Here is a 16,425-nt window from a genome sequence, read left to right on the forward strand (position 1 = left end):
TTGGTGTCCTGGCTCTTCTAAGCTTGATAATGGGAGTGAATGGATGTAGAAAATTTGAAGCCCAAAAAAGTGCTAATCTTGCCATTTCACTTTTGAGTGATTGTACTTTTTAATTATTCCTTCACTTGAATGATAATCAATGTGATGTTGTAGGATTGAATATAATCCAAGATATTTGAAATGAACATTTGATTGGCAAGACATTTGCTTTACTATTTTCCACTTCCTCTTTCTACCACAAAGACCATTTGGAGCTCCCAGAGGCACAGATAGTGATCAAGTGTGTACTCTGGGGGTCTATTTTCACACCTTTAGTTCCATGGGGATTATAAGTTGTATTTATATTGGTCAGTTTGAATGTCTCACATTAGAATTTTGGCCAAATATACAGGGAAAGGATGAAAGAAGATTGGAACTGTTGCTCAGTTACTGGGATTTTCACGCACAACCATTTCTAGGGTTTACAAAGAATGGTGTGAAAAGGGAAAAACATCCAGTATGCGTCAGTCCTGTGGGCGAAAATGCCTTGTTGATGCGAGAAGTCAGAGGAGAATGGGCCGACTGATTCAAGCTGATAGAAGAGCAACTTTGACTGAAATAACCACTCGTTACAACCGAGGTATGCAGCAAAGCATTTGTGAAGCCACAACACGCACAACCTTGAGGCGGATGGGCTACAACAGCAGAAGACCCCACCGGGTACCACTCATCTCCACTACAAATAGGAAAAAGAGGCTACAATTTGCAAGAGCTCACCAAAATTGGACAGTTGAAGACTGGAAAAATGTTGCCTGGTCTGATTTCTGTTGAGACATTCAGATGGTAGAGTCAGAATTTGGCGTAAACAGAATGAGAACATGGATCCATCATGCCTTGTTCCCACTGTGCAGGCTGGTGGTGGTGGTGTAATGGTGTGGGGGATGTTTTCTTGGCACACTTTAGGCCCCTTAGTGCCAATTGGTCACCGTTTAAATGCCACGGCCTACCTGAGCATTGTTTCTGACCATGTCCATCCCTTTATAGCCACCATGTCCCCATCCTCTGATGGCTACTTCCAGCAGGATAATGCACCAGGTCACAAAGCTCGAATCATTTCAAATTGGTTTCTTGAACATGACAATGAGTTGACTGTACTAAAATGGCCCCCACAGTCACCAGATCTCAACCCAATAGAGCATCTTTGGGATGTGGTGGAACGGGAGCTTCGTGTCCTGGATGTGCATCCCACAAATCTCCATCAACTGCAAGATGCTATCCTATCAATATGGGCCAACATTTCTAAAGAACGCTTTCAGCACCTTGTTGAATCAATGCCACGTAGAATTAAGGAAGTGTCAAGTATTAGTATGGTGTTCCTAATAATCCTTTATGTGAGGGTATGTGCTGGGTACAATTAATTATGTAAGTTGTTATCATTTCATACTTTTAATTTGTAACTACTTTAAGTGTAACCATAACCATATTTTGTCATTAAACCTTTTCAATTACATTACAACGATTTGGTATTGACTATGAAGTGCTACCTTTTGCAATACATTATTTCACTCCCTATAGCAATGCTCTCTGTAGCGCACGTTACATTTAATGCGTTACTTCCATAGACTGTAAAAAAAGATGCACGACGCTCCTCCGCTCTTTTCCATCAGAGAGAACTGAAGCCGCCAGTGTCCCGATATGGTGCTGACATTTTGGGACTTGAGTCTGCACACTTGCGTTTTCGGGACTAGATATGCACAGTCGTGAACAGGAAGTAAAGTTGCGAAATCAAGGAGGACATGACCACGGGTCATGATCAGGAAACATGGCGGAACTGGAAATCCACACGGATCCACAATCCTCCGTGGTGGTCTACTGCTACTTGTTCAACCCTTCAAACTTTGATTATGTCGGCAGAGAAAGAGGCTACTGTGATATGGAGATCCATGGTGTGGCTCGCTGGACCACTGACCATGGCAGAGCCGATGGATTGGGAGTCTGTGGTAGAACCAGGCCAAGACAGAGCCAAAGTCTATACTTGTGGACGGACTGGGATTTGGACGCGATGAACCATACCTCTGGCTCAGGGTTGGGACTCCTCTTCCTCCTCACTCACTGTGAAGAGGAATCCACAAAATAGAAGCATTCACTCCACATACAAGGTCCCTCGAGGACCATCTCCTGACAGGTAGGCTTTCATCTGCCCATTGAGTTCCACATAATAGCACAAGCAGAGGGTCTCATCAGGTTAGGACACAATGTGAGCCAGATCTGAAAACTCGTGTGTGTGGTGTTTGCGTCATTACTCCACTCTTCAATGTCACATGATCCTCCAGAAATCATGCAAATGCTAAAAATTTTTTCAAGAACAATTTCTTATTTTTATCAGTGTTGAAAATTGATACATATTGTTGTGGATAGGGGTGTAGCAACATCTCGTGTCACAATATATCGCAATATGTGTATAGTTCATCCAAAATAAAAAAGAAATGTGCCAGTAGGCCTACTACATTACAACTACTGTTGAATATAATGTACTTTATAATAGTGCAATGGGGAACTTTTTGTGTGTCCTGATGATTCCAAATTTTGGATGTCACCAGTAAAAAGTGCCTACATTATTTTAAATATATCTAGTCAGAGTGAAAGCAAATAATCTTTGTGTAAATAATCCAGTATTTTCAGCTTCAGAATCATGAATATTTTTATTCACCATTGTCCTGTGCGTTATGTTATCAGTACCAAGTCCAAGTCTATTCATTTACAATCACACCATAATATAAGTAGTATTTTAATCATAAATGATATATGATGATATGTCTTGAATCGTGACATGAGAGTATTGTTGCACCCCAAGAAACCAGTGATACATTTTTTTTCAGGATTCTTTGATGAATAGTACTTATTTTCAATGAATAGTTTTTATTGAAGAACAACTTTTATTTAAAATAGATTGTTTTTGTAACATTATAGATTTTTTTTACTATTACGTTTGAGCAATTTAATGTATCCTTGTTGAATAAAAGAAGTAATTTATTAATATGTTTTTTTTTTTTTTTAATTTTATCAATCTGACCCCAAACTTGTGTTGGTGGGACTAATACATCAAGAAACCATAGCAAAGAACACAGGGACTCATCACATGTTATGAAACTAAAGTCATATTATGTGACAGGATGATGTCCTCAAATAGACTAAAAATGTACATAGAGCACAATTTTCTGTGGAACTGTATAAATGTGTATCATGCGTAAATTTTGTCATATAATTTTCTGGCTTTCCGTTGAAATCAGTTTCAAAGTTACAAAGCAACATTGAACTAAATTTAGGTTTAACCTTGAATAACCCTTTAAATCGGGACTTTTTGTCATGTTATAAATAGGCCTATGCATTGACACAGCCCTCTAATCTCAGAGATTATCAAGAATGAATGTTTTATTAGTTTTGAGTTATTGTTTATCAATTAAACAACCAAGATATATAGGGATAGGGCCCATATTTTGCTCAAAATCTCCACACATATCAAATCTGGATTGTTTAAAAGGTAGTGCTCACTCTTAAACCCAGATTAGGCCCTTGGAGTGAAAATAAAATCAAGAGGAAACACAAACATTACCTCTTTATCCAGGGATCAGCTTGCTAAAGGATAGAGAGACTGCATTTAGCCCATCCTAAAGCAAGTGAACAAGGAGTCGGTGGGTATGTGTGTTTCAGTGAATGTGCATTACTGTTGTGTTGTTGTGCCTGTGTTGTACAGTTCGTACGGTTACTGAGGAAACATAAGAGTCAGTCCAGCGCTGCTGCCCGCCGCCGAGCCTGAGCAAAAGTCTCCGTTTCATCTGATGGCGTTTGAGGAGGAGAAGCATAGAGCCATTTCTCTCGAACGCGTTTTGATTGGCGGCAGCGACTTTAAGCCGTATATTCGAGATCCGAAAATGAAGTTTAGTTCCAGCCTTCCATCATCCGATGCATTTGTTGTTCTGTCGCTTCCCCATATCGGCCGAGCCGATGCAACACTTCCCTGTGATGCGGTAAGAGCAGCCGCAGCGTGTGTGTGTGTGTGTGTTTCTCTCAGTGTATTTAGCATACTTACTGGTGCATTAAGATATTAAGTCACTGTTATTTATTAAAACGACACTTAACGTATCATTTCTCAAGAAGACAGCTTTATAGCCTACAATAGCCTGTAGTAGGCTAAGGGGCGGTGAAGACTAGTGCTACTCATTCAGAAAATGCGGCGGATAATATCCAATCGATGCATCATTGTAAAAACGAGTTATCAGAAATAATTCAATAATGCAAACGGGATATAGCTAGACAATATCATCCTTCAGTATGGCCTATCATTGGAGTGTGCAAAAAACGTCAATTTGTTGTCAGTATTTGTCAAGTTCACTAGCATGCTCTTTAAAAGGAATTTAACTATCAAGTAAAATGTATACTATTTTATATTTAATACCTAGGCCTAGGTTATTGTAGTAAGATTTAATATTTATTGCCTTATAATAATACTAATATTAGGCCTATAATAGAAAGCTTAAATGAATGAATGAGGTACTGTATCTTAAAGCATCAAGTTACACTGTTACGCTTCAGATGCATATGGTCTATTCTGAATGAGATAGTTTCGATCGGGCGTTGAGAGGCTCTTTCATTGGTGTAGGTTGTGTTTATAGCAGATATTTGACAGTGTACTTGTGTTTATAGCAGATCATTGGTGTAGGTTGTATAGCAGATGTCTATAGCAGAAGGAGTCGCGTTACTCGCTCATGCTCTTTACGTTTTTTTTTAATGCAATATTAGGCTGCGATCTGCTGTCGATGATGCATAGTTTTTTAGATAGCAGTTAGTAAACTATTCTTTGTTCATTAGATTATAATACAAATTGCATTAAGTGGTTCGTGGTACAGTAATAGAGGAGGAGTACTAGGCTTAATTCCGTTTCCCTGGAAACCAAAGACTGCTGCCATACCAGCCACCTCCATTTTCAAGACACGAGGTAATAAGGCACTGTATCTTATATAACTTATTATTTGTAGGCTATTCAGTGGAATACTTCTAGATTAATGTAGCCTATAAGCTTTATTTCCGAGCGACGTAGAGCTTATGTACGGTTATGGTGACGATGGTGTGTTGGTTTTTGATGCGATTTTGATCTAATCAATATTTCAGCCATGATTATGTAGGCTAGCATTGTAACTTGATAACTATTGACATCAGTTAACACTGAGTTATGGAATGATTTACTGTAATGACATGATATAATATATCCATATTGATTATGCTATATATCTACCAAGATGATCATTATGTGTACAGTGTATAGCCTATTATTGGATCTGATTATTACTGGATCAGATATTGAAGTACGTAATGGAGTACTTTCGTGTTTAATTCAATGTGTGTTACGTTTTGTACACTTTTCAGTGTACTGATACTTTACAGTGTAGGCTACTGTGTGTGTGTAATAGAATCAGTACAATATAATAGGGCGATCTTTGCACTAATCACTGTAAAATAACGCTGGTAATTTAACTTAAGAAAGTAAGTTACCTGTTAGCCATATAATATTGTGTTCATTGAAATTAAAATGTTGAGTTAATACAATGAAGGAGATTGTTTTAATAAATAGAAACTCAAAATAATATGTTAACTGAACCACATTAGTTTTTATTCTAAGTTGATTTGACAAAAGATAAAAAGGTATGATAAATCACGATTTTTTTACACTAGCAGTATTTTCTTTGCAGTAAGTGTAATTTGTTGTTAGATTTATGCTTAATAAATAAATAGTTTATAATTAGTGGCATCAGACAACATTTGTACCTCAGTGTTATAATAATGTAGGTAAATGGTTCATTAAATTTATTAGAATTATTCAATGGATGCAGACAACAAAGCCCTCCCTAACCCTAACGTTAGACACTTTATTTCCACTTTGCAAATGTTTTCTTAATTTTTATTGAAAATAATAGAACGAGTTCGGCAAAAGGCGGATTCAAACATTTGCGTCAAAACTTGACCTACACTGTAAAAAAATATATTTTCATGATTTGTAATCACAACATTTTTTCTTTTGTCAAATGAACTTAGATAATTTATGTAGTTCAGATAACATAATATTTTGAGTTTCTAGTGATTAAATTAATCTCCTTCATTGTATTAACTCTGAACTTAAAATTTTAACTTATTTTTAAGTTAAACCAACTATATTTTTTACAGTATACACTATCCCTGCATCCCAATCTCCATACTATCCATTTTTAATAGTATGTGTGATTAGAGTAAGTGTGTCCCAAAGCATACGCTGATTTCACGCAGCCGCCATTTTGAAATCGAAAGCGAGGCTCCGGTGGGAAGAACCCCGGAAGGACAGATAGACAACAATGCCTTGGACTACCAACTGGAAGCGGCTGCCGCGATTTACACTACTGGAATTTAATATCCAATTTTGGATATGTATATAGTTCTTTCCAGCTTTTTTTACATTCTGAATTAATTCACTGTATATAGTCTAAAGTATGAAAGAAATGCATGTACATTTTTAGAACAACTAATTTCTACATTAAATACAACAATACACCATCGCTTTAGCGAATCTCCTATGATTAAAGGTGACACTTCCGGTTTTCTTCCCACCGTGAAATCATTAGTATGTTGAAAAGAGTATGTAAAAGTCCCTACTATTTCTAACTGTGGATTCGTGCTCACTAGAACAGCTAATATTGCCCACAACCCATTGCTCTTTGGAGGAGTAAAAAAAAAAAAAAAAAAACAACAACTACAAAACATGGCAGATGTTGTGGAAGATTTAAAGGAGTAGTTCACTTTTAAAAAAAACAAACATTTGCTGATAATTTACTCACCCCCATGTCATCCAAGATGTCCTTGTCTTTGTTTCTTCAGTCGAAAAGAAATTAAGGTTTTTGATGAAAACATTCCAGGATTTTCTCCATATAATGGACTTCAATGGGGTCCAAACGATTCAAGGTCCAACTGAGAGTTTCAGTGCAGCTTCAAATGGCTTTAAACGACACCAGACGATGAATAAGGGTCTTATCTAGGACCCTTCGAGTCATGACTCGAAAAAAGATTTGTTCATTTTGATGAGCGAGTTTGAACAGGAGAGTCACGAATGCTCATCACAGAACAGAGCAAGGCGAGCATTTGTGCTTATAAAACTTAAAGTTTTTTTTTTTTAAATGACCGCTCGTTTCACTTGATAAGACCCTTATTCATCGTCTGGTGTCGTTTAAAGCCCTTTGAAGCTGCACTGAAACTCTCATTTGGACCTTGAACCGTTTGGTTCCCATTGAAGTCCATTATATGGAGAAAATCCTGGAATGTTTTCATCAAAAACCTTAATTTCTTTTCAACTGAATAAAGAAAGACATGGACATCTTGGATGACATGGGGGTGAGTAAATTATCAACAAAAGTTTTTTTTTAAAAGTGAACTACTCCTTTAATATTTAGACATTAATTAATTTAGCTATATAATAGGACACTATTAATTTCCTCTGTGTGTGTGTGACTTTGGTTTTGACTTTGGAAGCTTGAAAAACCAGAATGCTGATACAGAGAGAGTGCTATTTCAGTATGTCACATGATACAAAGTATTTCTCACAATATCTATAGAACGAATTTCCATTTTTAGAAGGAATGAAGGTATATATTGAGAAGCTAGCAACTGAGCTGGAGCGGCTTTTCTGCAGTTGCTCGGCTTTGTTTGTGAATAAAGTCTAATATTTCTGGCATCATAGATCTCTCACAAATAGACTGAAACTACGTCAATACCGACGGTGATGGGTTTAGATAAAGGTTTGAGTGACTAATCAATTTATTTATTTATTTATTTATTTAATGTTATCCGTGTTATATTTCATCTGCAATAACAATTTGGACCTTTATTAAGATCTGTTCGGCCATTCATTTTTAAACGAATCTTTATAATGCATTAATATGACGAGAGTCTCCACATGAAAGACCTGCGACTGCTGATCAACATGCTTCTGCTTTTCTCTCCGATACGGTGGGAATTTAAATGAAATGTGGAGGAATTCAACTGTGACAAGATGATTGACAGGCCAGTTTACTGTGACAGGAAGCGACAGAGAGCAACCTTTAAAGATGCACTTGCATGACGTGATAGTATGTCCCAAAGCTTGTCTACTCTTTTTCGGGCGTATAAGTAGGTGAATTGGGACGCAGCATATTGCTACTGTTGACAATCCAGAGTCTTCCGTAATTGTGTCTGGCCCAATCAGATGTAAGTGGGCGGAGTTGGTGTAAATAGCCTCTGCCAACAAAGCCCGCCTTATAGTGTAAATAGACACTCCGATACACAGTATATATATACTGTATACATATATATATATATATATATATATATGTAGAGCCTGGTTAAAACCAGACCATTCTCAGTTGTAACTGAGTTATGGTCTGGCAAAGCGTCATTTCCAGAGGGGCGTCACCAACGGACGTCGTGGATAGACCTAAAACCAATCAGAGAGATTAAGGAGATGACGTATGCAGAGCGGCGGCCGGCAGAGAAACATCTCCTATTGTTGTTCTTTGCTCGGTTTTTAACAAAAAGGAAATGTTCAAATCGCTTAAAACAGACGCGATAGCTGATTCGAACGAGTGATGTTTGACGGCGGCATCCATCTTTGTAATATAGGCTACAAAATATGCTTCAAAATCCCAGCGCTGTCGTCATTGTGTAAAGCCAGCACCAACGTATCTGATTGGTGCCGCGATTTCGACGGATTGGAAATGGGCTTGAATGAGCTCTTTGCCAGACTAACTTTCAGAGCAAATCTAAATTTGCCGGAGGTTGTCTGGATTTTCCCAGGCTAATATATATATATATATCTTTCTCAAACTATCATATTTTATGTTTGACAGAAGAAAGAAAGGCAACCTCTCACTCCAGCTGCATTTTATCATTAGCATCTGTTCCTGTTCATGGTTATCCAGCTGGTAACCCCATCAGCTTTTTTTACCTCTAGTTTATATCTAGCCTTGGTAATAGCTTTGAGCTTAATTAAATATCAATTCACTCACTGTCCATTTTGTTGGCAGAGCCTATTTACTCTAACTCCGCCCACTGACTGAATAGTCCACTCAAAAGTGAATTTCCTGTCGTTATTTATAAACCTGTATGACTTTTTTATGCCGTGGAAAAAAAAAATGTAAATGTTTTAAAAATATAATGAAAACGAATGAGGTGTGGTGCTTTTTAATTAAATTACGGTTTCTTTTGATGTTACACACCCTTAAAGGGATACTCTAACTTTGATAGCACTAGCCCAGTTCATTCAAAATGGACCAAGCAGAGAAGCGACCAAACACCTCCACGTTTTCCCTATTTAAATACAGTTACTCGAGCAGTGTAAATTGTAATAATATGTAAATTGTAAATTGGATAACTATATTGTATGGCGGAATACCACAGCAAGTGCTTGGGAGCACTTCGACTCATATATACTCTTCGACACTTCGGCACATATATATCTATGGACTCGGCGTTGTAATATCATCACTCCGGAGAGTGAGAGGGGGAGAGGACTTCTCACGAGTGATGATATTACTGCGCCGTGAGTCAAAGTGCTCCCAAGCACTTGCTGTGGTATTCCGCCATACAATATAGTTATCCACTTTACACGATTAGAAAAGCACAACGTTTTATAGTTACACTGCTTGAGTAACTGTATTTAAATAGGGGAAACGTGGAGGTGTTTGGTCGCTTCTCTGCTTGGCCCATAATGAATGAACTGGGCTAGTTAAGTGCTGTCAAAGTGTCTCGCGCGCCAGAGCGGTTGAGTGCACGCACTGGGACGACAGAGGTGTGTATCAACTCGTCTTAGTTAAGGGAATAACATAGTTTAAAATGAAAAAAAAAAAAAACGGTGGAGTATCTCTTTAACCCCCAAACTCATGTCATGTGATATATTTTTTTTTTTGTAGTATTAATGGTTTTTAACACCTACAGGAATACTTATTTGTGTTGCTGCAAGTGTTTGGTCAAGGGACCAATAGCTGTCTTTCCACTGTTGGGCCAGACTTTGAATATTATATGCTTTGTTTAAATTCTTCAAACAGTCTCTGGTAGGGCTGCACGTTTTCAAATTTTTCATTAACCGTTAACCGAGGCCCTTAGCGGTTAATACTCGGTTAACCATAGTGTGCGCGCCGCAGATACAGAGTTAATACACCTTTAATAACTGGTTGGACCCCATTTGAAACAAAATTAATTTATAGAAATAAAACGCAGTGGTAAGTACAGAGCAGTTAAAGTAGGCGCGTTTCCATCACCCTTCAAACTGAAATTGCCAATTGAAAATACGTACATTGGAAACACATCCGTTTCGCAAAAACGCCGCAATTCGAAAAAAAGTACATTTCACAAAACTACTAGAAGACGCCTTTATCCAAAAAAAGGAACAAAGCACACTCTAAAAAATGGTGGGTTGTTTTAACCCAACTTTGGGTCAAATATGGACTAACCCAGCCGTTGGGTTAAATTTTTACATTACATTTTTAACCCAACATTTCGGGTTTGTCCATATTTGACCCAAAATTGGGTTAAAACAACCCAGCATTTTTTAGAGTGCAGTGATATAGCCTATATGGCTGTGATATAGCCTACCAACGTCCGTTGCCATTATTTTTGGAATGACTTATCGCGAAAGGAAAAAAAAAAGATGTTTTAGTCGCATAACATCGTTAATGGAAAAGCCGTCATTTCACAAAATTTTTTTATCGACATAAAAAAACACGCAAAAGTTTTGTGCAAATATGTATTGACGCCACTTAACCGAGCAAAAAGGTTTCACTCGGTTATGCAATTTTAAACGGTTAATCGGTTAACCGGTTAACCGTGGGCATCCCTAGTCTCGGGTATTTTCTATAATCATATATGTATTTATAGCATGCATGTTTATAATGGACAAGCTTTTTAGCACTGCATAAATATATTCTGCCGCATACTGTGATCGGAAGTTATTTCACACACTTGCTGGTGTCTGAAATGGAGTTTTAAGGCCATTGCACACCGAGTCCGAAATTCGCATCCGAAATTTTCGCACGTTAAAAAAAAAATTCGACCTCACGTTATGTCAGTCACGCTTGCACACCGCCTCCGAAACTTTCGTCCGTCATAAAATTAATCGGATCGGGTTCGATTTTCTGCGTTTTTCGCATTCAGAGCCAGCATTTTGAGAGGTCTTTTGACAATTGGGCCAGAGGAGCTCGTCCTCATTGCACAAATGCGCCGTGCTTTCAGTTTCGGTTTTCAATTCGATCAAGTGTTTATGTTCTCTTCTCTATATTGGATTATGAAATTAATAAACCTCCCCTTTCAATCAGATTGAAATTTAGGATCGAATAAGGTGTGATTGAGCAGCCTATTCGATAACTAATGTATTATTTGGCCACAATATACATAAAAGCCTAGCTGTTCTGTCTGCCCAGCGCTTCCAACGTGCCGCGCGCGGGTGTGTGTTTGTCCGTGTGTGTGTGTCCATACCTGGTCCATACCAGACACACTGCCAGTCTCCGTTCAGAATCGATTGGTTCACAGAAATTGGTGGTCTTGTTTTTAATATGTGGCTCCAGAATCGCTAGCAAAGCATCAAACTGTCCCACTGACATTCTGAGGTAAATTTTGAATTGCTCAGGATAAATTCGCAACTCCTTGATAAGGAACTCTCCTCTCGGCGCAATTTCAGGATTGGATGGACGTAATATTTTCTCTTTCTTTTCTTTTCAATAAGAGAGAGGGCAAAAATCATCCTCACTGCTTTACGAATCCATTTGGTATTTTTGCGTTTTTTTCCCGCAAAGGTTTAAGAAATACGCAACGGACTCGGTGTGCAAGGTTTCTATGCGTGACGAATTTTTAGGCTGACGAACACGAAAATACGCATACGAATATTTCGTGCTCAGTGTGCAATGGCCTTTAAGCTGAAAATTGTTTAAAATGTCTTTAATGTTGAGGTTAGCTGATAGCCTTATATGAAAACATTTTAAACGACGAGCATTGGTGTTGACTCTCAAACTTTGCATCTGTAAATGACCACTCCTCAAGCACCTCTTGGCCCACTTTGGACCACGGCGAAGCTGTGTAATAGTTCCTAATTGTTCCTCAAGCCCCTGGAAGTGACAGTGGAAATGCGACTGACCCTGGCACACACTATGAATGCTCACTTTTGCCCTGACAGTGGAAACACGGCTACTGTACACCAGGAGCTCTCAGCTTTAAATTAGATGACATTGGCATCGGTACAGAAGAGGATCATGAAGACCGTGTAGGCCAGAGCTTCTCAATTCTGGCCCTCGAGTTCCACTTTCCTGCAGAGTTTAGCTCCAACCCTGATCAAACTCATCTGTCTATCTGTCTATTTCTATTCATCCTGAAGATCTTGGCTTTGTCCAAAAGCCTAAAAATCCTGCCTTTCTAGGAAGGCAAGGTGTTTCCGAATCCTGACTCCTCCTGACTCAATATGAACCAGTTATCATTGGTGAACACAACCAGTGTTGCTTAACTCAACAAATGGACTGTTTTTCCATTATTTATATAGTATTATTTTCCACAACACTACTTATCGTTTATTTTGACCTGTGTTGTGTAGGATATTTGTGGATTTATATTTGACATTTACATTTAACAATAATACCAACCAATATTCACATCGGTTTGTTCATCTGTGGTAATTTCTTGGCAAGACATATAAAGGCAATTTGGCAACTTTTTGTTTTGCACAAACAGATTGTAAGTCATATTACATTATATATTTTTTTGTATGTGAAAGGCACCATTTTATGGATTCTGACATGGACTATGAGAGACCAAATGTCGAGACTATCAAGTGTGTGGTGGTTGGGGACAACGCAGTTGGAAAGACCCGGCTAATCTGTGCCCGGGCCTGCAATGCGACGCTTACACAGTACCAGCTACTTGCCACTCATGTGCCCACCGTCTGGGCAATAGATCAGTACAGAGTCTGCCAGGAGGTGAGGAATGCCCTACTTTCATATTCTCATTCATTCAAAGAAAGGTATATAAAAGGAATTTTGATGGAAAAACAAGATGGCTGCCATCTATAAATGATCTAATATTTGTTTTTAAATGTACTGTATGCAGTTTTTGGGTAAACCTTCATGCATGTGATAGATGTGTCTTCCCGGCCAGGTTCTAGAAAGGTCCAGGGATGTGGTGGACGATGTCAGCGTGTCCTTGCGTCTCTGGGACACTTTTGGTGACCATCACAAGGACCGCAGATTTGCGTATGGCAGGTGAACTTGGATCATTATTTCTCTACTTCATACTAAATTGAGTATACTCATTAGGGATATTTTTACCGTTGTCATTATTTGATTGATATACATATTTTGCAAGAATACTGGACAAACCAAGCTGTTTCCAAGCTCTTTACATCAGTGTTTTACTGTATCAGATTAAACTTTGCTCTCACTGATAAGCTTATAGTATACTATGCTGAGGTCAAAGGTGACCCGAAAAAGGTTAACCAGCTACCTAAACAATTGAAAGCTGTATAAGTTAATGAATTGTCTCTGATTTGCTAACAGGTCTGATGTGGTGGTGTTGTGTTTCTCCATTGCAAACCCAAACTCCCTCCACCATGTGAGGACAATGTGGTACCCTGAGATCAAGCATTTCTGTCCCAGAGCTCCTGTTATCCTAGTGGGCTGCCAGCTAGACCTGCGGTACGCTGACTTGGAGGCAGTGAACAGAGCTCGCCGCCCACTGGCCAGGTAACTATTGGTAGCCGTCAATGCTGCAACTGCGCAGAGTTTGACTCCAACACACCTGCCTGAAAGTTTCTTGTGATCTTGAAGACCTTGATTAGCTGGCTCAGGTGTGTAAAAGCCTATAGTTATACAAAGATGGTTCACTCTTATTACTTATGAACGGGAGATACTGCAACACGCAATATGGCAGAATATGTCCCAAACTTCTAAATAAATGAGCCAATCGCCAATTAGTAAAGTCATTGCGTCACTGCAGCTGCACATTGGCTGATAGGGCAGTGAGAAAACAAGTCAGCTGTCTAAGCTGGCTACGTCTAAAAGCTTATGGGAGATGACGGAAAGGCTCACTGCCCTATCTGGCAATGACTTTGCAGGCAGCGGTATTGGCGCATGAAGGTACCTCAGGAATGGATTTTTAATGACCACAGAGAGCCAGGACCTCGGTTTAACGTCTCAGGTGCTTGTTGCAGTATAGTGTCCCCATCACTATACTGGGGCGTTAGGACCCACACAGACCACTGGGTGAGCATCCCCTTCTGGCCTCACTGATCTCCAATCCAGGTATTGACCAGGCTCAACCCCTACTTAGCTTCAGTGGGCAACCAAGTCTTTGGCTACAGGGTGATATGGCTGTAAACAGGATGTGGCACGATCATTGCATTCTAATGTGCCTAGTTGCCTTCTTACCTATGTATGCTGGCTGCAGAGGCAGCATTTTTGAGCTTTTGGATAGAGCTACTAGAAACTTCCATGCTAAATTCTGCAGGACGTTGACCGTCCAGGAGCATTTCTTGAACACCCTTGACCTATGTCCATTTACTTTCATTTTACAGTAAAGAGTCTTTTGGTTTTCTCACAGGTTTGGAATGACATGAGGGTAGTAAATGGTGGCAGATTTTTCATTTTGGGGAATGCTAGTCCTATAGTATGTTGACACATTGCTTTTTGGTTTTGTTTCAGACCCATTAAATCCAATGAGATATTGGCGCCAGAGAAAGGCCGTGAGGTGGCTAAAGAACTAGGTGTCCCGTATTATGAGACCAGTATAGTTGCTCAGTTCGGGGTTAAGGACGTTTTCGACAACGCCATCCGTGCAGCCCTCATTTCCCGCCGTCATCTGCAGTTCTGGAAGTCGCATTTACGAAACGTTCAAAGACCACTCCTCCAAGCTCCCTTCCTTCCCCCTAAACCTCCCCCACCCATTATTACGGTTCCCGCCCCTCCCAGTAACATAGAAGAGCACCCTAGCCGCCTACTGGAGGACCCGCTGTGCGCTGACGTCATCTTAATCCTCCAGGAACGGCAGAGGATCTTCGCCCATCGCATTTACCTTGCCACATCCTCGTCCAAGTTCTACGATCTCTTCTTGACCGAACCACGTGGTTCTGAGGGGACCGAACGGGAGCGAGAACGTCCCAGAGGACCACCACTTTCTGGCCGCGATTTGCTGATGCGTGCAGCTAGTTTTGACGTTTGTGAAAGTAGCGACGACGGAGATAGAGCAAACTTGCGTTCTTGCACCAGCGATGGAACTCTAAAAGGCGACGGAGATCGCCGTGGTCGTCTGTTCCCTGCCTTGAGTCGAGCTTTCATTAGCATCCAAGAAGAATTGGTGGATGACCCCGTCACCTTCAACCCTAGAAAAATGACTGTTGTGCACATGGACCCTTCAATGCAACCCGGTCCCTTCCGATCCGTGTTGCGGTACCTGTACACAGGTAAACTAGATGAACGAGAGAAAGAGCTAATGCAGGTTGCTCACATTGCGGAGCTGCTGGAAGTGTTTGACCTGCGTATGATGGTGGCAAACATCCTGAATGATGAGGCCTTCATGAATCAGGAGATCACCAAGGCCTTTCACGTGAGACGCACAAATCGAGTGAAAGAATGTCTGGCCAAAGGGACCTTCTCTGGTGAGAGGCATGTGAACTGTATGTATGCTTGGCAGTTATTAGGGATGGGCCAGCAAAATTGTTTTGTCATCCAAAAAGCTAAAAGTTTGTTAATAAGATGGACTAGGACCCTTATTTAGATTGCCATTCTTTTTTTTTTTTTTACATGAAATTAAAAGTACATTTCAAGGCAATTGCAATGGTAATTGCTCTACAATTTTCACAGTGTTTTTCTTGATAGAGTTTTTTAATAATATAAAAAATGGAATTTCATAATTATCTTTTATGTGCCAATATGACAATAAGCTACAATATTTGCATATATTTTCCCTAAAACTTGCATGAATTCACAAATTTCCTTGAGAGATTTTGAGTAACAGAATAAAATAGTTGATTCAGGGTTTTAAATTACGGTAAGTTATTAAACAGATAGTTTGAACTGATTCACAAATAATACTTTAGGAAACCTAATCAGTCCCTCCAGAAAAACGCGATTATGCGATCGCTGAATTCAATGCAAAATCAGCCAAAGTCCGCATATTTATGCGGGGGCCGCATTTTTTCAAATACGCCGCACTTTCGCCGCATAAATTGCCGATTTCCGTGCAAAATATGCGGGATTTGCATAATTTCATAATCCTCGCTGCAAAAAAAGTTTCGTTGCAAAAAAGTTACATGTATCTTAGCAGAAAGTTGAAAAATGTTGCGTTTGCTTCACACAAGAGCAGCCATTTCCCCCTGTTTCCATGGGAACGTTATGAAGTGACGCAATTACGCGACGC

General features: G+C 39.5%; 1 protein-coding gene across 3 annotated transcripts in view; it reads left to right on the plus strand.

Moving 5' to 3' along the window:
• The first annotated feature begins 3,597 nt into the window (after positions 1 to 3,597).
• rhobtb2a (Rho related BTB domain containing 2a) overlaps positions 3,598 to 16,425 on the plus strand; it is a 29,584-nt gene continuing 16,756 nt past the window's right edge. The window contains exons 1-5 of one of the 3 annotated variants that reach the window (XM_039674904.2): positions 3,598 to 4,007; positions 12,791 to 12,992; positions 13,171 to 13,274; positions 13,569 to 13,754; positions 14,712 to 15,664. In XM_039674904.2, coding sequence (XP_039530838.1) covers positions 3,943 to 4,007; positions 12,791 to 12,992; positions 13,171 to 13,274; positions 13,569 to 13,754; positions 14,712 to 15,664 — 1,510 coding nt within the window. In that variant the 5' untranslated portion in view covers positions 3,598 to 3,942. Of the gene's footprint in view, positions 4,008 to 4,605; positions 4,976 to 12,790; positions 12,993 to 13,170; positions 13,275 to 13,568; positions 13,755 to 14,711; positions 15,665 to 16,425 lie in introns of those variants that run through there. The other 2 variants (XM_039674902.2, XM_039674903.2) reach the window with 2 other exon arrangements.

Source organism: Pimephales promelas, chromosome 14, assembly GCF_988280905.1.
Source record: "Pimephales promelas chromosome 14, fPimPro1.hap1.1, whole genome shotgun sequence".
In the NCBI taxonomy this organism is placed as follows: domain Eukaryota; kingdom Metazoa; phylum Chordata; class Actinopteri; order Cypriniformes; family Leuciscidae; genus Pimephales; species Pimephales promelas.